Source organism: Rhamphochromis longiceps, linkage group LG5, assembly GCF_057381845.1.
Source record: "Rhamphochromis longiceps isolate RC_006_pf linkage group LG5, R_longiceps_female_GT1.1, whole genome shotgun sequence".
NCBI classification, from domain to species: domain Eukaryota; kingdom Metazoa; phylum Chordata; class Actinopteri; order Cichliformes; family Cichlidae; genus Rhamphochromis; species Rhamphochromis longiceps.
Genome location: NC_140561.1, coordinates 23,146,798 through 23,172,652, shown reverse-complemented (window position 1 = coordinate 23,172,652; position 25,855 = coordinate 23,146,798). Strand labels below are relative to the sequence as shown.

The window sequence follows — 25,855 nt, the reverse complement described above, 5'->3', positions numbered from 1 at the left end:
CCTTTTGTTCTCCACAACTAATGACCCTGGAGTCTTACAGTAAGAAAATGTGTCTTAATCCTGACCATGCAATGGAACAACACCACAGTATGTTTTTCAGGGGTGTCAAACCCTAATATTCAGTTTTACAAAAATAATTTGTTTTAGCCTTAGCCAACGGTTGTGGGAGCATTAGGACTTTAGTTTAGGACATTAGGATAGGATATTAGGACATTAGTTCACTTACTATGCAAAAGCAACTGAATGGAAGAGCCACACATTGTTTTGCTTACTGCTGAATTTTCAACTTTAATCACTATCTAATATACCTCCTTAGTAGCAGGTCTCTGTATTTTTTCAAATAGTTGTCACTGGATAGTAGTTTAATTGGTTATTCTTGATAATTATTGTTTGTGTGACGTTACAAATATTTTTTTTCTCAGAATTTCCTATCACACGCTCAGGACTAAGACACAAAATGATTCCTTTGAATAATAACAGCACAGGCACTTACTAAGGCACTGTAGTCAAAGCAGGAAGTCGGGCCTTTACGATATCGTGTATTGTTCAATACTTCACACGGATTTTCCTCCTGAACTGTTGGTTGTTGGTTATGGCGGTAACAGCAAACATAAAAACATATCTTCTACCTCTACAAAAATGAAAATGTCAGAAGTGTTCGACAGCAGAAAGGATACACTCTGTTCTGACCTGGGTCAGTGTCTCAATCTCACACGACTGGCAGAGCAGTTTCTCGGCGACCACAAAAAGCAGGTTTGTGTTTTCGATCCTCTTTGCATGGAACAGTCTGTAGGAGACAGTGACAAGTATTTAGCCAGCTCCATATGGACAGCACAGGGCTGCGAGCTCATAAACACTGCAAGCTGATTTTGCTGATTCTGTAGAAAACTCACCTGGAGCAGTTTCCACAGTCCTGCAGCATATTGTAGGAGTTTGTGGTGTTTGTGAAGTAGAACTGGCTTTGGATGGTCACACAGCTGCTTTCTTTAGTCTCAAAGCCTTCGATGAGGACATCAGCTAAAGAAACAAAAGCATGTTCAAAATCAGCTTATAACATAATGACATTATTTAGTTGCAGTCGAACACTTACTTAATGATGACGGGAAAATAACAAAGTAAGAATACAGTGAAATTCCTGAAAGTTTACTATTCATCCAATGTGTGTTTCCTTTCTTACTGTGTACCATATAAAACAATAAGGAATACATCAGTTCACATGCATGTCACCTTGATAGAGCCAGCTGTTATAGGCCAGTCCATAAAGAAGCTGCTGAAACACAGACCTGAAAAAGACATTAAAGAAAGAAAACATCGTTCAATAACAGTAAACTCAGAGCTATATATAAACAGCTCAAAATAACCGTGCAGGAGCTGTCGAACACAAAAAATATAAAATCACTTTCATGTACACAGCAAAGACTGTTTTAAAAAGACATAAAGTGAAGTAGATTTCATCTGATTTGCTGCAAATAAAGTCTCACCATGCCATTGTTGATGTCCACCATGCCAAGCTCAAAACATCAGCAATGGACGGCTGGAGAGACAGAGAAAATTAAGAAATGAAGGCAAACGTCTCAGACTGTCTAATCATTCAGAGTTTGACGGCCTGATGTTGTCTCTTACCACAAAAACACCTCTCGGTGCTGCGCCGGTGTGGCTGCTGCTGACCGGCTCACATGCAGACTGGTACTGGAAAGACTGCCGTCGAGTGAAGATCGAATTGTTGTAGAGGGCATACATCAGGGGAGCGTCCACATCGCCAAAGAAAAGACCAATCTGAGATTTTTTTTAAAAAGAAGGACAATAAGACAGTTACAGGGAGCAATAAAAACGTGAGAATAATGGCTCAACACTGAGCTCAAAATTATAGAAGCTTTGCATGATTCACAGATTTAAAAAAAATCCCAAATCACTTTATATTTCATAGTGCCAAAGTTCCTCTTCTTTTTTTGATTGATGAACCCCTCAAATTCATCCATATATGTCTGAGTCTGAAACTGCTACAGGATAAAATATCCAGAGCAACAAAGACTACAGCTAGGCCTCTCCGTACATACTATACTATACACGATGATTACTTTATTTGGTGATACAAGGCATAAAAAGATCCAATGAGTAGGTGTAGGGAAAGAGATAAACTGGTGATGCAAGTAGAAAACGTCTGCTCCAAGAAATACTAAAGGTGATTTAAAATATAAATTGTTATTTTCCTGCGACCATACTATAGGTTTATTTTATATACTGAAAGAAATAGATGATTATTGCACAAATCAAGCAGAGACTTTTCACATCTATAGAGCAAGAGGACTGCAGTTTGATCAGGTGTGTATGCTGTGTCTATGACAAATGCACTGCTGCTCCTCACTAAAGTGGAAAGAAGTCCCTGGAAACCACTGAGCTTCCTGTTTCACAGGAATTAGTTTTACATAGATTTCCTTCATAATTTAAAATCCTGGCAATGATTGGTTTGTTACAGGAAAAGTCCCAGTAGCTCATTGCCCAGACGTTTTATCATCACTTGCAATATGAGGTCTTTAAAACTTACTCTAAAACTTACGAAAATCCCAAATTTACATTTTCTACCTAAATCCTCATTTTCCACTGGGCTGCATCGGAGTCTTTGGTGTGCCGAGTCTTATGTCTTATGTTTGATACCCCTGCTATGGATGACATGCATCATAAAGGGTAGACACATTACAGCACATAGACATACCTTTTGGAAGTGATCTGCCTGATTGGACATAACCAGGAACCCACCATCATCAATGAGATAGCAGCCGAGTTCCTGCAGAAGACAGTGTGGGTGCAGCAGAACACAGGAAGAAAGACAAAGTTTGATCTTACTAGAGCGAAAACAGACAGTTAAAAATCAATAAAAGATGTAATATGTGTTATTATATTCTGGACAATATTGAAATGTATTAAATAATATGGTAGAAGCATTTGTGATTGCAGTCATTTGCATTTTAAATCATGTGTGAAGGTCTCCTTAAGGCTTGGGGGCTGTGACAAGAACTGTCAAGCATTCAGCTGACAGCAGTTGAAGTTACAGGCTGATTCCCAACAGTTTATAGAGAAAAAAAGAGAAGAAGAAAAAATATTGTAGCTTTAAAAAAAAAAGGTTACATTTATGACAACAACTCATGAGTGAGCGCTTATGAGCTTTAATCACCCTCATAACCATTTACATGCAGCAGTGTGGATTATGTTAATCACGCTGGACACATTTATAAGAATTCCTTTTTTCTGTGAGTTGTCTGAAAGAGAAACAAGCAGCAACAACAGTTTTCTTCTGGGCTACAAACTGTGAATGACGTGAAATAAAAGGCCAGTCTATTAATCACAGTTTCATCAAGTTAATCACCACTGAGGGACCTTAGATTGGTCATTAAACTGATGGCACTGTCCTGCTGCGGCGCAGCGAGAGAGTGAAATAAAGAAAAGTGCTTACATTTGTGTCCATCTCGCAATCCATCTCGCAACTTCTCAGAGGTCCACACTGCTTAACAAAATGAGACCATGTGAGATTTTTGTTTAGGTGAATTTGCTTTTAACAGGTGATTTAGACTCAGAATCTGTACCTTGTGTGACCCCTGCCGGCCGTCTGACATGTTGCTGGCCAGGATTTTGAACTTATCCACCCAAGCTTCCAAGTCCAGCTTCCCACCAACCACTGCAGGACGACATCCACAGGATCAGAGTAAAAGGAGAACGGGACGAGAACAGGAATCACAACAAACCAAAAACCCCAATTTCATATGTATAACAGACCAGATAAAAATCTTACCTGCAGGTCTGAGCAGTTTTCCTGCTAAATTAACCTCCACAGCTGAACTAACCACAATTTCACTCGTCCCATTTTCTGCTGCAATGGGGTCATCCAAAGCTGGTGGAAATACACGGACATGAAAATAAGACAATTGGCTGAAATGAGCCAAGATCTTGGGATTAAGATGTTGCATAAACGTTCTATGAAACACGATCAAAGTATAGGTAAAGGAATCAAGTAATGACACCTGAGAGAGTTTCCATTTGAGTGATTTCCTTAAAAATGTTTTTTAAAACCTAATTCAGTGGCAGGCGGCTCGAAATAAACATCAAAGTTGAAGCAGAGAAGCAACTTATATTAGCTTTGCACAAAGTTAGGGAACTGCGGGAGCCTGTCTCTGCTCAAATGTAACAAAACGTGCTTACCAGCATGTGTAATGCTCACTATTTTAATTATTTAAAATAGTATGAAACATAACAAAATATAAGCTTGAAATATCAGCTGATGCCAAGCTCATGATTACCAGACAAACTATTGTTTTAGTAACGTTTACATCAGCGTCTCCTTTGAGTCAGTGAAGTCTGGCTGCTTAGTTACTCACAGGATCTGAGTGTAGATCTGAACATGTAGCCTTTGTTGTCGAGGCTCCGTCTGTAGAAATTTGAATTGAAGGGTTCAGGGTCCTCATCCCACAACTCGGCAGCTCTACAAAAACACGTGAACACAAGTCATCAAAAGTTTTCAAGTGGAAAGTTGTAGGAGCTTGAATAAGTAATTACTTTTATCACTCACATGTTGGGAAAAACTCGTGTTATTCCTCCGTCTGTGGATGCAAATACAGCTAGGAAGCCATACCTGTAACATTTGTTACTTCTTCAGCTCTAGTTTTGCACTATAGTAGTTTACACAAAAAACAACAACAACAATAGAACCAAACTTACGAATTGAGGTCCTTGTTCTTCCATACACGAGAAGCAAGCTGCCCGATGATCCTAGAATCAAAAATCAGGTTGTGGATCAGGCCATGGTCACCTGCAAAATATTTTAAAAAAATGTGGTGAATATCTTATCGGTGTGTCTACAGCAGTGAGATATTTTCATTCTGTTAACGCACTCACACTCATCAGATTCAGGGGAGAGGTCAAGCATGAGAGACAGAAAGTTCTGCAAGAACTGGGTGTTGTTGTCAGAAAGCTGCAGACGCTTGCAGTATTCCCTGCGGACACGGCAGCATAAATAAGCACCTTCCTTTTACTGAAGAATGAAATCATGACAGATGAAGATAGTCACCTTGGAGCTAGAAACACGTGCCCTGATGATTCAAAGGAGCTGGGCAGCAAAGACTGCATATCTGTAACACGAAAGAAGAGAGAGTGTGAAATGCTTCTGGTTTCCTTGGATGTAAACCTGAACACCCTGCCTCCATGTACTCACACTGGAGCTGCAGCATCACATCGCTCAGATCTGCCTTGATGTAGTACTCATTGTAGGATGGTAATACTAGACCGAGACTGCAGGTGGCAGCATCCCGACAGGATTCCAGTATGAATGGGGGATACAAAAAGATGGTGGGTCTTGGAGTGAATCAATCTGTGCCTGCAGGCCTCACTGGGCCACAGCTGGTTGGTTTTTATTCATGATTCATGACTCTCTATCCGCTCACCTGTAGTCTGTTCCATTGATAGGAGTCCAGGTGTAACCCCTGTAGACCTCATCGATGTAGCGCTGCAGAGGTAAAGAATTTCAATAAACATAAGAGGCAAAGCTAATAAAGTACAGTGATCAAAGTTTAAGCATTTTTAACTTTCAAAAACTGTGTTTGCTATTCGTCAGACTACTGCAGCCCTGCCTGGGTTGTACATTGTAAAATTAATGTTCACGTTTATGTTTCTACACACAGTCCAAGTCCACATAACAAGCTCCTTTAAGAATTTGATTAACTTAGATCACCAGACTGTCAGCAGTTTCTGCAGATAGAGTATGAAATTTGCTCAAATATACCTAATTTTTTATTAAATAAGATTTGGACCTTATATAACCTAAAACTATTTTATTATTTTAAAAACCTGTGAATTAAAGACAATGCAAGACTTCAGCCGCTTATTTCAGCATGCAGGAATGGTAATATGATGTGATTGTATAGGCTAAGCAGCTTATCTTTAACATACAGCGTTTACATAAAGAACAAAAAGGCAAAAAAAAGAGATAAAACATCCCCATGCCCCATACAACACAGAAATATACCCAACTGTCAGATAGAGCCCCCATAACTAATAAATAAATAAATCAAATGCACATACAGATAAACATAAAGGAAACAGCACTGAGACATCAGCAGGCATTTAAGAGAAGCAAGAGCCCAGGTTGGTACAAAAACCTCCTACTGGATAATCAGCCGTAAATAATCAACCTCATAATAGGAACTTATAGACCAAAAACAGTTTTGGTTGCTTGCAAGGATAAAAAAAGAGTCGGACACATTTAAGCTGGATTTTTGCTCTAAATAAAAACACTGTTGTTGGTTACAGTTCTAGGTCTATTTTTTCAAATAAAGTGATTAAAAAAAAAAACTGTGTAAGCAGTTTGTTCATGGACCCACCACACAGCACTGTAAATTTATGAGTATGAGTCATCATGACATGTGTTAAACTCCTCATAACTGCTGCAGTCCAAACTAAAGAGGAAATGCGTGCAGACATTCAGAAAGAGAAGTGACTTGCCTCGTCAATCGACAGTACCAGAGTTTTGATCTGCATTTCACCTGGTCTTCCATCGATCATCTGTCGGCGGATCTACACGATGGAAACACAGAGCAAAGGTTTTTTTTAAATCGGCCACAGATATGTTCTCATCGACTTTCAATGACCTACACAGACAATTTATCCTGCTGGGCAGATTCTCCTGAGGAGGAAACATGTTGTTCACACAATTACTAAGTTTGAACAACAAAGAATTCAACAACAGAAACGCTACATCCAGATGAACAGGATTACTTTTGGGGATTTACTTACCTGGATGATTGAGCATGCATCAACAAAACAGCTCTACTTGTTCCTCACCTCTTCTTTATTGCTGTCCTCCAACTCTGCGTCCAGGAAGTCCAGCGTCACAGGTTCTGGCAGATTCACAAGCTGAGAGGAGTTGAGAGAGAACGCGATATTAACACATAGCCTTATATTATTAATTATTCATCATCATCATCACTGATGCTTAAAACCCAAACCTAAAACTGCCCCATCCTCCAACTTTCTTCTTCTTAAAGCAGCTCCCCACAGAATAAATAAAGCATTTTACCAAATGAAATAGATTTGAATCACCTTTGGCTGGAGATTAGGATGAAGGAGCAGGTATCCGTTTGGATCGATGGCAAATATGTATCCGTTGGCCCCGAGCTGTGACAACCACAGAAAAAGAAGGAATAGCAGTGAAGAGCTGGTCTTCTTCGTCCATCTCAGCTTATAAATAAGAAAAATGTGACTTATGCACATACATTGTACCGCGGTGTGAGTCGCTTTATCTCATCAAGATGCACGTCGACTCCCATGACACCTAAAATCAGCTGATTCTTGTGAAAAAGACAAAACAGCAGCCGTACATTTAGTCATTTAAATAAATTGTTTATATATTGTTTCTATTCAAACTAGTTGTCACACTTTAAATGATGTGCTTATTTGCTTTTCCTGATGAAGCTGGAAGCAGCAGCCAATTAGAAAACTTTAGCAGCAGAAAGTCACCTCACCCATATGTAAACGTGTCCTTTCTATACAGACTGCTTCAATCACATGTAATATATTAGTAAGTATAGAAGCATCCTGATCACACTAATATTTGTTTTTGCCATACAAACATTAGTAATTGTAAATAATAAGTGATATTACACACTAGAGTTAAAGTCTGTATTTGTTCACTAAGACAAAAGGAAGAAAATAAGTAACTCGCAAAACCATCTCATCCACCTAAGCTCAAATATAATTATCCTGTTTTGTTACCTGTGAGTTTCCGTCCATGGTGAGATTAAAAACAGGCAAAGTCCCAGTTACTACCATGCCAAGACCCTGCAGAGTGCAAAGATAAAGTCCCAAAACATTTATTAGAAATTATATGAGCTTATTGTGTATTTAATGGATTAGGTATATTTGATGAGCTCATGCCGTCTCACCAGAGCATCCTGATACACATTGGTCCACTGAACCTGCTTGGCTTCGCTGCCTGCCAGAACCATGGGGCGTCCCAGCACGTCAAGGTACTCCTGACAAAACACAGAGATACGTGACAGGCCGCAGCTTGAAAACAACCGACAACATCAGGCTTCTGGGAGAAGGCTGAGCAAACAAATGAGCATAGATGTTTCTATAGGACGAGCGAGTGCCACAAAGAGAATGAGCAAACAGGCATCATCTGTATTAGAGGCACTAGACAAACCCACCTGGGTGTTAATCCTTATAGCGCAGATGGAACGGATCTCGAAATAGTAACCTGGCAAGCGGCGAAGAAAAAAAGACAACCAGCGAGAGAGAGAGAGCGAGAGAGAGAGAGAGCGAGATTGGAGATGTGTGAGCGGTTCTTTCAAAAAAAAAAAAAAAAATCAACAACACTGGAGTGGTGCTCATAAATATTCTAGATTTGACTGGATGATACTAGACCAGTGAATCAGCCTTTAAAATCCCACAGGTAGGAAGCTTAAAGAGCTTAAAGAAGAAAACTACTGAGCTTTAACACAGAGGTTTCTATATTCATGAAATTCAGTCAAGACCATTCAATCAGCTGGAAGTCTAAAATCTCCAATGACTGATCTCTTGATGGGATGAGGACTGAGACTGTTCAGTCCTCATCCTTAACATTCATTGTTTCAAATTATCCCACGTCCATATGCTTGTCTTTTTCATAATTCCAAACACATAAAAAAATGTATGGTGCATTTTTAAATATTCTGGTTGTCTTCATGAAGACACAGCCTGACATATTTATTGTCTTTGCAAACTTTGCAAAGGGATTTCCTAGATTCTTAAAGAATTTGTAATGAAGGTTTGAAGGTCAAAGCAGTGAGACGCAGAGAGTTTAGCTCACAACGTTTAACGGCTAACAAAATATAACATGTGTTGCTCAGCTGATCTATTTTATAAAACCATCAATTATTCAGTCAAAACTAGCAAACCAGGAGGACACTGACAAGGCTTTTTCTCTTGGGTCAAAATATCACTCGGCGGGCATGAATTTTTCAAGGCGTTGGCAAATGCACCACATTCCCCCACGTTCTCGCCAAAGAGGTTTTCAGTGTCAGTGAGTAACTGTTGGGCCTTAAAATATCTACACAAACAAAACTGTGGTAGCGACCTCTCTGTGAGTACCAGCACCTCCTTAAAGTCAAGTCCTCTAACAGGATCAGTGTGTTTTACATTATGCTCAGTTATTTATTGGTTCTATTCTTATTTATTCCCATTCTTACAGATATTGATGTTTAGGATTTCTTATTCAACTCATAACAATGAGTAAAAACTTCTTCATGCAGCTGTTCCCTTTAAGGATGACCACTGAGGATCATTTGCCTCCATCTCACCCTATCCCTAGCATTCTCTTCTGTCACACCAACCCTCTGCGTGTCCTTCATCACTTCATCCATGAACTGTCATCAGTCGTCCACTATTCCTCCTGCCTGGCAGATCCATATTTAACTTTGTCCAGCATAGCCACTATTCCTCCTCTGCACATGTCCAAACCATCATAGCCTTGTCTCTCTAACTTCATCTCCAAATTGTTCACCCCGAGTTGTCCCTCTGATGTCATCATTTCTAATTCTGTCCCACCCGGGCAATTACGATGACAATCTCAGCATCTTCAAGTCTGACACCTCTAGCTCGGCCTCCTGTATTTGTGTTTGTGCCACAGCAAGCCTCACCACCATCTTATAAAGCTTTCCTTTCACTCTTGCTGTTGTCAGTCACAAATGACCCCTGATTTTCATCTCCACCCACTCTAACCTCCCTGCATGTCAGCTGCTTTGAATGCTTGACCCATGGTTGACCCAGAGTGTCATCAGAACCCTCTTTTGATGCCCTATTATATGCTTTTTGCTAGATCCTCAAAGACATAGTGCAAGTTCATCTAGCCAAACATTGCACACATTTCAGTGCTTTTTCTCGGCATGAAGCCACAAAAAACAAAAAAGTAGTAAAACTACAAATATTTTTATTTATCATTACCTTTTTTTATCAAGTGATCCACAGAATACATCCTCTCATCATCTTATCTTATCATCTCAAAACAGTTTTTAATACCATGGACTGAATCCTTTTGTAGTCTACAGTATATGAAGCTGAACTCACCTTTATTGGTGCACGCAATCCACTGTAAGGGTGTGACATCATAGTTATGCTGGCCCACAGAAAAGGTAAATACTCGAACCTGACATGGGTGAATAAAGGAAATGTCAAATTAACTGTCATAGGGTGATTAGACACTACAGAAACATCCTGCTCGAATGCAGGAGGTAATGGAGAGGTGTCTGATTAGCACGAGAAACTGACCGTTTTGTTGGGCCAGTTGTATTGCATGAAAACATCCTGAGCTCGGTCCTCTCCTCCGTCAGTAAACAGCATGATTATTTTATTGCAGTTAGCCCGGGGGACATTTGTTTTCTGAAAATTAGGAAAAAACAAAATGCACATGTCAGTCAATGCAGTAAAACTGCATGCAGAACCTTTATTTTATCACATAATGCCAAGTCAAACAAAATCAGTATAGATGACTTGCATTTAATAGCTGATTGAAGGCAAAGTGAAATCCAGACTTGTAGTCAGTGGTGCCTTTAGCCTGCATCTGCTGCACTGCATCCTTGAAAATCTTTTTGTTGCGCACATTAGCCTGGACTAGATGGCTAAAGCAAGGGACCACAGCCACAGCCTTCTCATTAAACTGAAACACAGGAGCAGACGCAGTTTGAAAACAACAGGGGAAATGATGGAAAAGCAGTGTTCAGATTCAGTAAGTGTAGCATATGCTAACCCTGGCCACATTGACGTAGTCATCGTCGGATAAAGTGTCCAGCATTTCCATCACTGACGCTTTGATCAGTTTCAGGGTGAGTCCACTGACACTGCCACTCCTGAGGAAACATCAGAATAAACATGCTTAAATAAATACTTGTGTGGAGACAAACAAAAGGCAAGAAGATAATTTTGTATGAGGGAATGCAAAAATTACGCATTTATGTGTCAAGAGTATTAACTAATCCTAAAGGTTTTGGCTCAGATGTAGTTAAAACTCGCAAAATGATGCTAAAGACGATCTAATTTTATCCATTTTTATGCCAATCGACAGTTGTGGAGAGCATAGACTGACACAGGGGTGTCAAATTTCAGGCTCAGGGACCAAAATTGGGTCAGCCAACACTTTAATTTAGCCCATTGAATGACTTTGGAAAATGTGAAAGAGGGCATAGATTTTGGAATTTCAGGTGTATTTTCATATGTTTTACAACCAAAGCATTCATACTATACCAAAGTAATTACAGTAAGTGATAAATAAACAATTAAATGACTAAAAAAACCCTCAGTTTTTTCACTACCTACTATGAAAAAAATAATTTTACTTTAACAATGTTTATACCACAAGTCAACAAAGACTGAAAACCTGAGACTTACTGCTGAAATTGCACCTTTTTTTATACTGAGGTATCTCAGGGATTAAACTTCTTCACACTCACAGGAAGGGCACTTTACTGGTTCACTGCTGTGCCTGATACAAGTATGTCTGGCAATATTCAATTCAATTTTATTTATATAGCGCCAAATCAAAACAACAGTCGCCCCAAGGAGCTCGAAATAAAAACTCAACAGAAAAGTTCTGTACTGTAACTGTAAAAGTCTCCTTCAAAGTGAAGATTCTTTTTCTTGAAAACTTTCAAACTCTCTTCGTGAGCCAGGTTTAAAATAATTCAAGAGGCCAGTTTAAAAAGAACAGAATAATTCATAATGCCTCCACTAAAGTCTTCAGTAGTGCTGCAAAATCTCTCCTGCTGCAGCGATTGATCGGCACTGATAAATATATTCAGTGGTTATATAATGGTACTTTTCACTCCTTTACTTTCCACTTCTGTTTTAATTTTGTACAGTTTGCATTCAACAAAACACAAATTTCTGCAGTACTAGTGGAAATGTGATCTCAAAAACTACAGTAAAAATGTGGCTAAAAAATAAAGCTCATGAATACTGCATGGAAGAATAGATCTGAAAATTTGTTTTTGCATTTTTTGCTATCCTAATGTACACGTGATGAGCAACCAGGTTTCAAACTTATGAAAGGTCTGCTGATTTCCCACATTGAGCTTAACAATGGGATTAACCTTGCAGCAAGTACCAATGAAGTATGTCCTTTTACCACAATAGCAACCATGGGAACAGCACAGCAACAAAAGACTGCTGTTCTCGAGCGTGAGTTTGAATTCACTCAGCAAAAAAAAGCAAAACATTAGTGTCTGCTCTGCCATACAAATACAAATGTTTCTGATTAAAGCAATACTTGAAAAACATTTATGAAATATACAAATTTGCAGATGACAAAATGATGCTACAGCCAACAGCTTGTTGTTAAACAAAATACCAAAAACAGAGAGCAAAATACCTCATCGAGTTTGGCCCTAAGGCAGAAGGATTTTACTATTAAAGCAGTATTTCACACTTTATCCAACATAGTACAAATCATGCTGATGAAAATGTTCCAACAGAAAGGCTCACACAGTGAAAACAACCAGGCTGGACGTGCAGGAAGTTAAAACAGGCACTTTAAATTGCCAGGGGTGAGGGGAAAAAATCTATATAGCCTAATGTCAGAATATTTTGCGTATTTTACGATACATTATATCCATACAGGGACACCAAATATTGATATTTTGTTGCATAAATTAAAATACTCTGGGTCTACGAACTAGAGGACTCATCACGCCTGTAGGAGGTAATCTTTCTGGAAACAGTTGCAGTCTGACTTGGACTGACCGCCATCCCTTTTTCAAAGGTTTGCAAATAACTGCTGTTTACTCAGAGTGCCAACATGTTGCCATCAGTATGAATGAGACTTTATCAATAAGCATAACTCAAGGGGACTCAACTCAGCTAGCTGCTGGCTGGTTGTATTCTAGTAACATTCCTATAAAACAAGAAGATTGTTGAGTGCAAATCTAATCATTTTCAGTCTCTGTAGACTTTAAGAGATATGTGATTTTCTATGATCTATCACAGTTGCTGTATTATCAGAAACAGATTGCAAGTATTTGCCAACTTGACCACATTCAATCACGACTGATATCAGACTGACTGTCAACATTTAGCAGGTTTTAGTGACAGCTTGAACGTCTCATTTTGCAGCAAAAAAATAAATAAAAATTAGATTGAACAGATAATGACAAAGTTTAACTTTGAGGACATAACGTGTTTGAAACAGGTGATAAATCATATGAATATCACAAAATGTTAAAAATTGCAATAATATTGCATCATCAGAAAGTGGTTAATAAAACAACAACTAAAGGGGATCATAAAGCTCTAACCTTCAAAATTAAACAGGGAGCAAAATGAAAGAAGGGCAGAGGTGAAATTTGCATGTTTAACAGTGAGAGGCACACAGAGAAAAACTCAGGAGGGGCATAAGAAAAGTAATGAAATTCAGTAAAATGACTGGATGTTACAAGAAAAATCCGAGAATCAGAATAAAAAAAACCCACATGGGCAGAAAAAAGCGATTTCCTGGACTCTCTGTACATTGCCAGCCAGTCTAGCCTTTGCTTGTGTCCAGCTGTGATACTAAACTAAGATAACCATAAGAAAAATGAATGTTCATTCTCTGAATGGGTCAAAAGGAGTTTAGCAGAATTACTCACACGTCAACAAGGATGACCATGTCTTTGGGGGATGAGGCACCCTGGATGTACCTGTGGGGAACAAAGAAGAGGACACAAAACTTCATCTGCTTCAATCCAATGCATGCAGCCCACATGTAAACATGTTTAAAGCTGGAGCGCATACCAGGGCCTCCTCCTGACATCATACAGGTCAATTTTATCAGGAGCTTTCCAGGGTGTTGCTGCAAAAAAAAAAAAAAAAAACAGAAGAAAATATTCACGTCATAGTATTTACTTTGACTTTGGCTTATTCACCTCCTACCTGACAGCTGGAACCTAAAAACTAAAACCTACCTGGATAATAGCGAGTGACTCCTGTCGCGCTCCCAAATGCTTGCCACAGCAGTGACGGATCCTCTCGACTATTCTCCATGAAGACTTTCTCCAACGCCTGCGTCCAGTTCAGTTCGTTTAGAATGACGGGAGCTAATCAACAAACAGTGAAATATTTTAAATACACACCTTAACCTTAAGCTAATTGCAAACATGTCTTTACAGACTGGGGACTCTACTTACCTCCTTTATAAATATCCGTGGGAATCTGAACAGCTGTGTAGGAATAGTTGACATTATTCTTGAAGTTTGGGTCATACACAAACTCCAGCTTGATGTGAGAGGGATTTTCCACCTCTCCTTCTCCATCCATGGAATACTACATGAACAGGAGGACAAGCACATGAAGCACAAACACATTTCTCTCCCTAATATTAATACTGTAGTTGAGTCAATTCAGGCTAGGTCAAGTAAGTGTAAGCCAAATACAGTGGAACCTCGGATTGCGAGTAACTTGACCTACGAGTAATGAGCAAAAAACTCATAGTCAGTGACTTATATAGAAAATACCTTTAAAAATGATTTTTATGTGAATATTTTGGGAGCTCGGAGCGGTCCATCAATCATTTCTCATGGGGAAAATTCTCTTTGACATACGAGGGTTTTGGTTTGCGAGCAACAGCGAATCATACTCATAAACCAAGGTACTACTGTACTTAGTTTTTTTTAAATAAAAGTTCAGTTTATTTGTCCCTTACTCACATAATCCAGCTCTGCCTTGGAATCATAATAAGCCATGTCCAGCTCCTAGTAGAGAACAGATGGAGATATGAAGAGGCTGCAACTGTGAAACAGTTTGAGGACAAGTAATCATATGCATGCATGTGTCAAGTCTGTCTCTGCACAGTTCTTCATAAGCGTAGCCACTACTTAGAATGTATGTTCATTTAAAATGATGCCCATCGAAAGTCCAAAACTGCATTTTTTAAATACTACAACCTTGTTTACAAACAAACAAACAAAAAAACAAATTAATGTCTTTTTAATAATTTAAGTAATATTTTTTAAAATTATATACAGAATTAAATGTGGTCCGATGCTGCTGAAATAAACAAGGCCACTCACTGATGAGTACACTTGTGAACATTCACTCTGAGATGAGTTTCTTTCAGCTATCTGTAAGAGTGACCTTCTCTGTTCTTTATATTTTATAAAAAGTGGACAAGCTACCTATACATGTTCATGATTTAGAGTTGTGCATACTCCTACTAAATCTGTATTTATCGTTCACATTCTCAGACATGCAAGTCACTCATACCTGCATACAACCCCCGTACGAGCATGGATGCCGTACGTGTGCTGATAACTAGCTGGATGGTCAGAAATGTTTTCTATATTGTCTGAAGTTTCAGGAACTTGCTGAAATGCTTTTTTTTATTCATGGTAGGATTTCAACATGCTTTTGTGGATAAATCATCAAAAAGTTCCAAGGCAGTCTCATTTCAAATACTGTAAAATGCCTTTATTCTTATAGGACGGTCAGGTTTACCTCAAAAAAAACCCCCCAAAAAACCCCCCAATGCATTTCAGCAGGCAAGCCTTGTTATAGTTGTTGCTCTTAGTTAAATGTAGATGCAGAGACAATGTTAGCAGACATGTTGAATCACTGAATCCCATGACTATAGACCATGTAATGCCACCTAATGATTTTCTATTGTCGTTGACTGAATGGACGTTAACTAACAACATTAAACAGTATTTAAACAGACCAAAGGATGTGCTATGGAGGCTTTTTCAGTCCCCCTTAAGCAGGTGTATAACTGGGTCAAAGGGAAGAAAACTGTTAAATTATAAAAGAAATATTTGTTTTTTTCAAACACATTATTCAGAAAAAGATTGTTTGTCTTAATCTGGATCATGTTTTTTAAAATAAAATCAATCCCAATTTTAAATTATTTTAGTGTACAGCAGGGAGAAAATAAAATTCTTATATCTTATAACCTTTAAAGAGAATAAAGGGACTTTGCATACATCTGTATTTAGAAAATTAACAGATAGAAACATTATGGTACACGCCAGCAGCTTTCACCCAAAGTGGCTTAAAGAAAATGTCCCTTTTGCTCAAATCTAATGAGTGAGGACAGTCTGCACCCAGGAAAAGGACTGTGAGGCTAAATCTAAGGAAATAGCGTTTTCAGGAACATAGATATAGAAACACTATCCAACACCTGGACACACAAACCTTATTAGTTCCAAAACTAATAAAACATGAATTAGTCTTGGGGGAAAACATACAGTACAGAGGGAGAGACAAATAAACATATAATGACAGGAATTGGGGTATTATTGGGAGTGATGATGTAATGACCCAGATCTCCTCTGAACCACCATTGATCAGTTTTAGGAAGACTCTCATCCTACACAACAAACTGGTACACACCAATCAACAACCAGACTCCCAGGAACATGGCTGTGCCCAAAACCTAGAGAATCCTGTTTGATAAATCATGACGTTCTTTCGTGACTTAGCTCATGTGTATCTTTTCCAATGAGCACCTCAAATAGAAGCAGTTTGAATCCAGGGATTTGAGACTGTGTTGTTTTCTGTCTCTCTCGGTCAGGCCCCTCTCCAGGGTGTACCCCACCTCTTGCCCAGTCACAGCTGGGGGGGGACAGGCACCAGCTGTTCCGAGACCCCAAGCTGGATGCACGGATCCAAAACATTTTTTCCCAGAGAGGAGTAACAGCCCAAAAAATGATTCCTCCATCCATAAAATGTTAACAAAAAGCACAAGAGCTTTCCAAAGTAACACTTTCATCTAAACAGCAGCCAAAAAAAGTACAGAAGTCTTTAGTTTAAAACTACATTTAAAAAAAAAGGAAAAGCTGCATTTGTGATGCTGTAACCACCAAATGTTTCCTATTGTTCGGTACTGTTTTCTGTTCAGCACTCTCACATTACAAATCAGTAGACAGGCTGTTAGGCTTGTGTGGAGCATCGCCATCTGTTACTGTCTTTACTTCAGAGTACGCGTGACATCTACACTGAGGTGGATGTGTTCCTATTTTTGGCCTGTTCTGATTACCAGATTTGATCTCCAAAGAGCGGCTTAGCCTAAATCGAGCTTAACATGACAACTCCATCAGTCTGCCGTTAGTCATCCTGTTGTTAGTAATATAAAGTTTTAGCACCTCTGAAAACACCGAGCTATCAGTCAGTGTTCTTTTTCAGTCAGTCCAAAGAAATGATGCTGCTCATCCAGCATGTTAACTTCTCCTATGAGCTCTGCTTCTTCTAACATTAATCTGTCAGCAGCGATAAAGGATAGTTTCATTCATATATGATAAAAAAGGAGACGTTTAGGATTTACTCAGATCGTCTCTTCAGTCTGTCTCTTTCTCATCATGCCACCTTTATGTATAACAATATGCTTGTTCCTATCTTTGCTAAGAGACAGATGAGAAGATGGGTATCGCTCTTATATCCCTCTGCTAAATATAGAGCTCCACGCTAAGCAGGCTGGGTTGCTCAGCTTAGCATACATACTGGTTACAAGTGGAAACAACACCATCTCTATACAAATATTTATTTTTAAAAAACCCAAAGAGTAAAATTGCTAATCTTTGCTGATAAGGCCTTTTTACTTTCAGACTTTATATAGCACCAAATCACAAAAACAGTCCCATCAAGGTGCTTTTTACACTAAGGTAAAGCTCCCACAATTATGGAGATAAAACCCAATGATCAAACGACTCCCTTTAAGCAAGCACTTGGCAACAGTGAGAAGGAAAAACTCCCTTTTAACAAGAACAAATCTCTGACATAACTATGCTCATTTAGTAGCAGCCATCTGCCACAACCGGACTCAGCTTACAGAGATGGAAAGAGCATCTTTGAATGCACAGCATATCCAGGCTAATGGTGATGGTGTAATGGTGTGGGGGCTATTTACTTGGCACACTTTCGGCCTCGTAGTATTGATCATCATTTAAAAACTCCAGCCTACGTGGCCATGTCCTTCCCTTTATGTTAACAGTGTACCATCTTCTGATGATCAAATCACTTTGCCTACATTCAAAAACAGAGAAGAAACGAAAACAACGGCCAGTTAAGACGCGGAAATCTAACTGGGAGCCTAAGGCAACAGTGTCTACTCAGATTGTAGCGGATGAGCAAAAACATGTAGTCCTTTGAAATCACAGGGGAATTCAGTGCCTCTGAGAAGGACGTGAGAACCCATGTGAGAGGATGAGGTTAATCCCGTCTCATTTTGTCGGGGAAATGAAGCAGACCGAGTGGAAAAGTGGAATGCCATGTGTGTAGGACTCAAAAGAACCACACGGCTGAGTGTACTCAGTCATCTGTTTCAGCCAGACGAGCGCAGCGCAGAGGGATCCACTCAGCTGCCTGGTGTAAATGTTTCTTTCTCAGGTCATCCCGTTTAGAGACACAGGGCTGAGAACATACCCCTGAATTATTTTATTCAGTGAATTCAAGATAAAATTGTACCGTTTCTAATATGTGAGGAAATGTGTGATGACAAGTATAATGACATGTGCTTTTTTTAGGGAAACAATACAGTGATTACAATAATATATATTATTGTAATACACTGTATTGTTTCCCTAATTTTTTAATTGACACATTTTCAAGTATTTCAAACATATAATTTTTTTGAAAAAATAATTTCCCCTTGAAATTACTATAGATTGACTCAAATCCACTACAGACACAAAAAACCTTATGAAGAAAAGTAAAGACGAATACGTTGAAAACAAAAACTCACCAAGGCCTTACAAGTAATTAAAAAAACACATTTGGAAATGGAAAGTAAAAGAAATGGAGCTGAATTGGCTACATGCACAACTATCAAAGCTATAAACTGAGTAACATTATATTTCTAATTTAAACTGAGAATATAATGTTATTGAGACTTACCTTGATTTCATCCTGCCACAGATGCTCCCGCTGGAGCCGCTCTGCTTCACTGGCTAACCTCTACAGAGACACAGCCACATTAGACAAGCAATGTTCAATTTCTCTAATCAGATGATTTTGGGGGAAGGTCACAATTAGACAGACTTAATCAGACTTGTGTTAACTGGTGTTTGTAAATGATACTGTGGTCCTGCATTTTGCAGGACATGAAATGGGTTCTCAATCTAACTTTTCTGTCTTTGCTTGCATGTGCGCTATAAGCAAGTAACATTTGTATCTGTAGGTCATATCTTTACAAAACTTTTTTTTAGGTTTTGCACAAACAGCATTGTACAAAAGGACAGAGAAATGGATTGCATGTAGCCATGTGAAAATAAACTTCACCCTCTATCATTTCTAAGGTTTTAGGTATAAAGAGTTTAATTTATAAATTTAATTTAATTAAAATTTGATTAAAAAATCATCTGTTCTTTAAAAGGTTATAAAATTAAGTAACTATAATCTGCTGATATTCTGTATTTTGTTTTTGCTAAGCATGGTGCTCTAACTTATGTGCAAAAATCTCCACTTTATTCTGGTTTATACAAATGATGTTGCAAAGACCTTATGGTTTGTTTAGATGCAGCTGTCCAACCCTAAGCCATGCTGTTCATTTTAGAGAGAGGAGGCTTTGTCCTGGCAGCCCCTCCAAACAAAATGTACTTTTCTCAAATGTACTAATGCTAACTGTCGCAGTTTCTCTAAGCTTTGCTCAGGCAAATGGACTGATTCTTATATGGTGCTTTTCTAGTCTCCCGGAGTACTCAAAGCGCTCTATACAACATGCCACATTCACCCAATCACACCCATTCTCACAAGCACTTAGTGCTTTCTAAGTACATTCACACACATTCATTCATAGGCAAGGCAAGTTTATTTATATAGCACAATTCAACAACAAGGTGATTCAAAGTGCTTTACAGAGACATTAAAAAACAAAAACAAATAAAAAGCATGATTTAAAATTGATTAAAAAAACAGTAGATAAAATCAGTAGTTAAAATGTAAGTTTTGAAATTTAAGCTTAAAAGTGTGGATTTGGTGTTTTATTCAAATGCAGCTGAGAACAGGTGAGTCTTCAACCTGGATTTAAATAATGTGTTTCAGCTGATCTGAGGCTTTCTGGGAGTTTGTTCCAGATATATGGAGCATAAAAGCTGAATGCAGCTTCTCCGTGTCTGGTTCTGACTCTGGGAACTGATAAAAGACCGGATCCAGATGACCTGAGGGATCTGGAAGGTTCATACTGGGTCAGGAGGTCACTGATGTATTTTGGTCCTAAACCATTGAGAGCTTTATAGACCAGTATCAGAACTTTAGTATCAGAACTTTAAAGTCTATCCTCTGACGGACAGGCAGCCAGTGTTAAGACCTCAGAGCTCCGATGGATGCATTGGAGAGCAACTCGGGGCTAGTATCTTGCCCAAGGATACTTGGCATGCAGATTGGAGGAGCCAAGGATCGAACCACCTTCCGATCAGTAGATGACCTGCTCTACCTCCTGAGCTACAGCCACCCCAGCAAATTCACCACTCCAGCAAAGATTGGCAGCTGTTTTGAGGCTTTTACCTTTGTGAATAACATTTCTTGCTATATTGGAAATGGTTTTATAATCCTTCCCAGATTGACAGCAGCAGCAATAATTGTTTCTCTGAGATCATTGCTGAAATCTTTTCCTCCTTGGCACTGTGCTAACACACAACTGAATGCTCCAGACCAGCAAACTGATAGATCTTTTTCTTTCAGAGAGGTGCACATACTTGATGATGTTAACTGGGTATATTTGATTATCAACACCTCTTAACTCCCTTAGATTTAGTAAATGTCTTGTTAGACTTTCACACACTAATTCTGCAGTTTGATTTTTGGTAATTAAATAAGGACACGGCATAATATGTCACGAGTTGCTGTGCATCTGAGATTGTATTTATCTAATATTAGAAAAATGAGAAGGACCGGATTATTTTATGTTGTGATAAGTAAGGCGTTTCTTTTACACGTTTTTTAAAGCAACATCGTATGATTATGGCATTAAGAAATTAATATTTAAAAATCACAAGACAAAAATATAAAACTTGAGGAAACATACTTACATCAAGTGCTTTGCGCTTTTTAGCCAGAAGTTTCTCAATATCCGAGGCCACTTTTTCAACAATCTTGCGAGGCTGATTCTTCACCAGACTAAACCGACGCCTTTCTTCATTGTATATCTGTAAAATTTGAATGGACAGCTGTTAAAAACGTGCAACATGTGCATCGAGTGCAAACCTCACTCCTGCTGACTTTTCCAGAGATACGTTATCTATGAATAAATCGTTTTTTTCATGAACCTGCAGAATAAAAAAGGACACTGACAGAGTGTCTGAGACAGAGCTGTAAGATTCAAAGCTCGACAATATGCGAAAGCTCATCTGTTCATTGAAGGCGCACTTGCTGTGTCTGCGTGTACAGTCCAATTCTAAGATGTCTCCATTCATGCATAAGTATTTATGAACACTGTGTTAACACACTGAAGCGCCCAAAGTAATTTTATGAGCAATCATCACCATGTCATAAAAAACATATAGAAAGTAATCTACATTAGAGTTAATTTATACTTAAATTAAAAAGGCATATTTGTATCACACAGCGGACTTTCTACAAATTAGATGCATGTTATACACATGGGGGTCTTAAGCTTGATACACCCAAATGACGCTCTTAATGCTTTTCGCTGCAGGGTCTGAATTTGAATTAGGCCGCACAGAGAAAGTTAAATTCAGAGCACCTGCCGTACAGCTTTGGTACAGCCACAGAAAGTACACAAGGAAACTTTACAGGTCAGTGGGAGACATCTGGGAATCACACTGGATGGATAGTGGGTGGAGCTGTATTGAGTAATGATTTTATTTAGGAGCAATACCTTCCACAATATTTGTCTTAGAATCATTTCTGCTTTGAAATTGTTAGAGCTTAAATCGTGGCCACACTGCTAGTGCTGGTTTAGGCCCTTTTGCCTTCTGCCTTAATTTTTAATGGCGCTAATTCATCAAGGTACTGAAAACATTCTGGTTCATATTGACATGACAGCATCAAAGAGTTGCTGTAGATCTGTCAGGTACACATCCATGATGAGATTTTCCTGGTCCACCACATCTCTAAGGTGCTCTATAGGATTGTGTAAAGTAGTCAGACTCGAACGTCAAGGAAGGTGGTAGGGAAGCAGACTCAGCAGACATTTCGGGTTTCCAGAGGTGAGCAATTTATTTACAGTGAACCCCATCCTACATGAAACCTAACAAAACGTCCCCTCCAAACTTAATTAACAAAACAAAAAATACATCGATTTGGTAACTCAGCTCGCCTCTCCTCTCTCATCTGAGCCTGGCAGAGACTTACTATATTGTAAGAATAGATTATTGTAGTATTAGGGATTTAGTTGTATTAACGATAGTAAAGCATTATATTCGTTATTCATTTAAGTAGGCCATAGGTCAAGCTGCTAAACACTCACACATAGAGAACACACACAGAATTGGGAGAATAAGTCAGATGTGTATGTGAGAAGCAGAGGCGACAGAAAGGAGAACACAGTGTGCGAAGAAATGTGCAACAAGGACACGAGAAAGGGAGACAGCAGATAGACAGGCATTAGCAGGCGCCTAGTTTTGAGAGACAAAGGTTGGTGACTTCTGTGTCAATGTGTGCTGTTGGGGCCAAACCTATGGCGTTATTTTTGTGCCACTATTCTGAGCGCATGTAAAACAAATTTGCAGGTGCAAGTGCTGCATTTTGAGAAGAAATTTATTTACTGCGAAGAAAAGCTAAATTTGAGTGAACAAAATTCATTGCTGCGTGCAAAAAATGTATTTCAGTGTTTGCTATTATCCATATACACTCAAAAACTGAGCCCCTCTCGCTCAGTTTTTGCATCTGCGCTTGCTCGCAATGTGCTGCTTGCGCTATCAACATTTCTGCCCGTGCACGTTCAGCTCTTTCTGTACATCGTTATATTTATGCCACAAAATCAGCAAATCACAGACTTGGATGTAAAAAAAAATCTGATTGGCTGTTTTGGTCTCCAATCAGCTCGAAATGACGAAATGCAATATCCCAGAATCCATTTCGTCCAAAACTCAAACGAGCCAGTCAGATTTTTTTGCATCCAAGTCTGTGATTGGTTTGGTTGGTTTTGTGACACAAATATAACGGTGTACAGAAAGAGTTGAACGCGCACGGGCAGAAATGTTGAGAGCGCAAGCAGCACATTGCGAGCAAGCGCAAATGCAAAAACTGAGCAAGAGTGGCTGCTATTGTGTGTGTGTGTGTGGATAATAGCAAACGCTGAAATACATTTTTTGCACGCAGCTTTTCTCCGCTCAAAATAAATTTCTTCTCAAAATGCATTTTGATGATTGATGCTGAACTGTGAAAATCAGTCAAGAGCCGTCTGTGTGCATGGGTGTTTGTCTTCCTCACTGGCAGAACTCAGGTGGTGAGGATGGGTAAGTGCATTTCCAACAGCATCACCATCAACACGAGAGCGCCACAGGGATGTGTCCTCTCGCCACTGCTCTACTCCCTCTACACTTCAGACTGTGTGGCCACCCACAGCTCCAACACCAAGTTTGCTGACGACACAGTGGTGTTGGACGCCATCTCCAACAACGATGAGGCGGCCTACATGGATGAAGTGAAGAATCTGGCATCATGTTGCCAGGACAACAATCTCCAACTGAATGTTGGCAAGACCAAGGAGCTGGTGGTGGACTTCAGAAGGAGTCAGCACAGAGACTACAAGCCCATTATCATCAATGGAGCTCCAGTGGAGAGGGTGCAGTCCTTCAAATATCTCAGTGTCCACATCTCCTCAGACCTGACATGGTCTGCCCACATTCAGGTCCAGACCAAAAAGGCTAGGCAGCGCCTGTACCACCTACGACAACTGAGGAAGTTCAGGGTCTCTCCAAAGATCCTCAGGATTTTCTATACAGGCGCTGTGGAGAGCATCCTCACACAGAACCTCACATCCTGGTTTGGGAACAGCTGTGTTAGGACCAAAAAGCTCTTCAGAGGGTGATCCGTACAGCAGAACGCTGCTGCAGGATTGCTCTCCCCCCACTTCAGGACACCTACACCAGGAGATGCCGGACAAATGGAGAGCATTGCAACTGCTCATCCACTTTGTCACAGATTGAAGCCATTTGAGTACAGTGAAGTTTAGATGGTGTGGTCGTCTGCTGCTGTAGACCATCTGCTTCAACATTTGTTTGTTTTTTTTAGTTATTTTTGACTCTTCTTATTAGCACAGAGTGTTTAACCTCTGACTTCTGATCAATAAGACATTTCTCAACCAGAGAGCTACTACTTTAACAGGTCACCTTTAGTCTACATGAACCAAATGCATCAAGTTGCTGCCATGTTATTGGCTGGTATTGGCTAGATATTTGCATTAACAGGCAGTTGAACGGGTTTATCTATCCCACATGCAAAGATGTCGGAGAAAGAATTAAGATAAGCCAAAAAGAAACGCAGTGCTCTGGATGAATCTGTTTGGCAAGCATACATACAGACTGCAAGAGGACTTTTCCACTAAAATTAGCTTTCTTCCCTAACTTTAAAATGTCCCAAATGTTGAATACTGACCAGATGCTTTACTGGCCCATGCTGCACAGATGGGAACATGCAGCAATGGGTGTTTCTGTGAACTGTGCTGTCTGTGAAGAACTAGGTCTTGTGTAGAATCCATCAAGGAGCACCACTGAGGACACGCATTATGTGGGTAAAACATAGACAACAACCATGTAGGAACATAAGTATTGAACCTGGTAGCATTTTCCTCATTAAATATATTTCTAATAGGGCTATTGAGATGAAATGCAAGTCAGGTGATTGATCGGGTCGATCTATCAGCTTCATGAGGACACACATATGATTTTCTCTTAGTATTTAGGTATGAAAACAAAACCAACAGCACAAAGAGACTTTAAAGCAATCGCCACAGTGATTCTACTTTAGAAACAGGAACAGAAACTGAACTACTATAAGAAGTGGTTCTTATTCCCAGTCTTAGTGCTCACTGCAACATTCATATCCAACACTATCAGTACATTTTGCAACAATACGGTCACTACAGTCTTGACAGAGCTTTTTGCTTTTACTCATAAAGAGATGCTTCTTATGTGACACAGTGCCAAAGAAAAACCTTTTCATGGGCCATCAAATAGGACTGAAGCCTCTAATATTCCAAATGAATATGGGGTAGGCCTGCTTTTAAAATAGCAGCTGGGGCTTTTTTTTGGGGGGGGGGGGGGGGGGGGGGGGGGGGGTTGGCTTTGATAAAACAATTTATACCTGTGTCATTCCACTTTATTACACATAAGTTCCTTTTTGGACTTATTTGTTTTGATTTCTTTCTATGTCTAGATTACATCAGAAAATTTCACATCTATAGCCCCATTAAAAATGTTTAGTGTGAAAATGTTGGCACGTTCAATGCTTATTTTCCCCTCTGCATACAAGCTGCCCTCAACACAAGTTCAAACTGAAATAGCACTAAGTCTTAATGGATATCCACTAAAAATTTTGACATCTATGGTTAAAAGACAATAAATTTAGTAATTTACCATGATAAAGAAAAGGTTCTGTTTTCCCCATATTGATTTGCTTTGTGCAATTATATATAAAACTCATAACAATCCCATTATCATCTGTTGTTTATGCTACATAGCCAGTGTTATTGTGCTAACATACTGATACTTCTTGTCGGTACAGAGTCACATCGTCCTTCGTTCTTTTCTGGAATGAGCTGCCATTTTGACTGATTTAAGAACCAAATACTCTTACATAGCAGATGTTGAAGTGACCTATTTCATAGAAGCACCTTTTTATTCAGTGAAATGTATGGAACATATGAAAATGTCACTTCAGAAAGGTGCAAGAACTGGACAGTCAGGATGTTAGA

The 25,855-nt window shown here is 39.2% G+C and overlaps 1 protein-coding gene across 1 annotated transcript in view; it reads right to left on the bottom strand.

Annotated features, from left to right (window-relative positions):
• The window catches only part of cacna2d2b (calcium channel, voltage-dependent, alpha 2/delta subunit 2b), a 42,755-nt gene that overhangs the window by 4,592 nt on the left and 12,308 nt on the right, over positions 1-25,855 (bottom strand). Inside the window, exons 3-37 of the mRNA XM_085406718.1 lie at positions 21,006-21,122; positions 18,874-18,933; positions 14,697-14,741; positions 14,178-14,313; positions 13,956-14,087; positions 13,786-13,843; positions 13,641-13,691; positions 10,772-10,871; positions 10,520-10,681; positions 10,294-10,404; positions 10,093-10,171; positions 8,196-8,245; positions 7,929-8,018; positions 7,759-7,824; positions 7,260-7,334; positions 7,087-7,161; positions 6,829-6,900; positions 6,490-6,561; positions 5,433-5,494; positions 5,204-5,280; positions 5,060-5,120; positions 4,888-4,985; positions 4,711-4,801; positions 4,562-4,624; positions 4,371-4,474; positions 3,788-3,886; positions 3,582-3,673; positions 3,452-3,499; positions 2,714-2,785; positions 1,624-1,776; positions 1,482-1,534; positions 1,228-1,283; positions 894-1,017; positions 678-787; positions 494-576 (exon numbers count right to left, since the gene is read on the bottom strand). Of these exons, the coding sequence (XP_085262844.1) occupies positions 494-576; positions 678-787; positions 894-1,017; positions 1,228-1,283; positions 1,482-1,534; positions 1,624-1,776; positions 2,714-2,785; positions 3,452-3,499; positions 3,582-3,673; positions 3,788-3,886; positions 4,371-4,474; positions 4,562-4,624; positions 4,711-4,801; positions 4,888-4,985; positions 5,060-5,120; positions 5,204-5,280; positions 5,433-5,494; positions 6,490-6,561; positions 6,829-6,900; positions 7,087-7,161; positions 7,260-7,334; positions 7,759-7,824; positions 7,929-8,018; positions 8,196-8,245; positions 10,093-10,171; positions 10,294-10,404; positions 10,520-10,681; positions 10,772-10,871; positions 13,641-13,691; positions 13,786-13,843; positions 13,956-14,087; positions 14,178-14,313; positions 14,697-14,741; positions 18,874-18,933; positions 21,006-21,122 (2,997 nt within the window). The remainder of the gene's footprint in view (positions 1-493; positions 577-677; positions 788-893; positions 1,018-1,227; positions 1,284-1,481; positions 1,535-1,623; positions 1,777-2,713; positions 2,786-3,451; positions 3,500-3,581; positions 3,674-3,787; positions 3,887-4,370; positions 4,475-4,561; positions 4,625-4,710; positions 4,802-4,887; positions 4,986-5,059; positions 5,121-5,203; positions 5,281-5,432; positions 5,495-6,489; positions 6,562-6,828; positions 6,901-7,086; positions 7,162-7,259; positions 7,335-7,758; positions 7,825-7,928; positions 8,019-8,195; positions 8,246-10,092; positions 10,172-10,293; positions 10,405-10,519; positions 10,682-10,771; positions 10,872-13,640; positions 13,692-13,785; positions 13,844-13,955; positions 14,088-14,177; positions 14,314-14,696; positions 14,742-18,873; positions 18,934-21,005; positions 21,123-25,855) is intronic.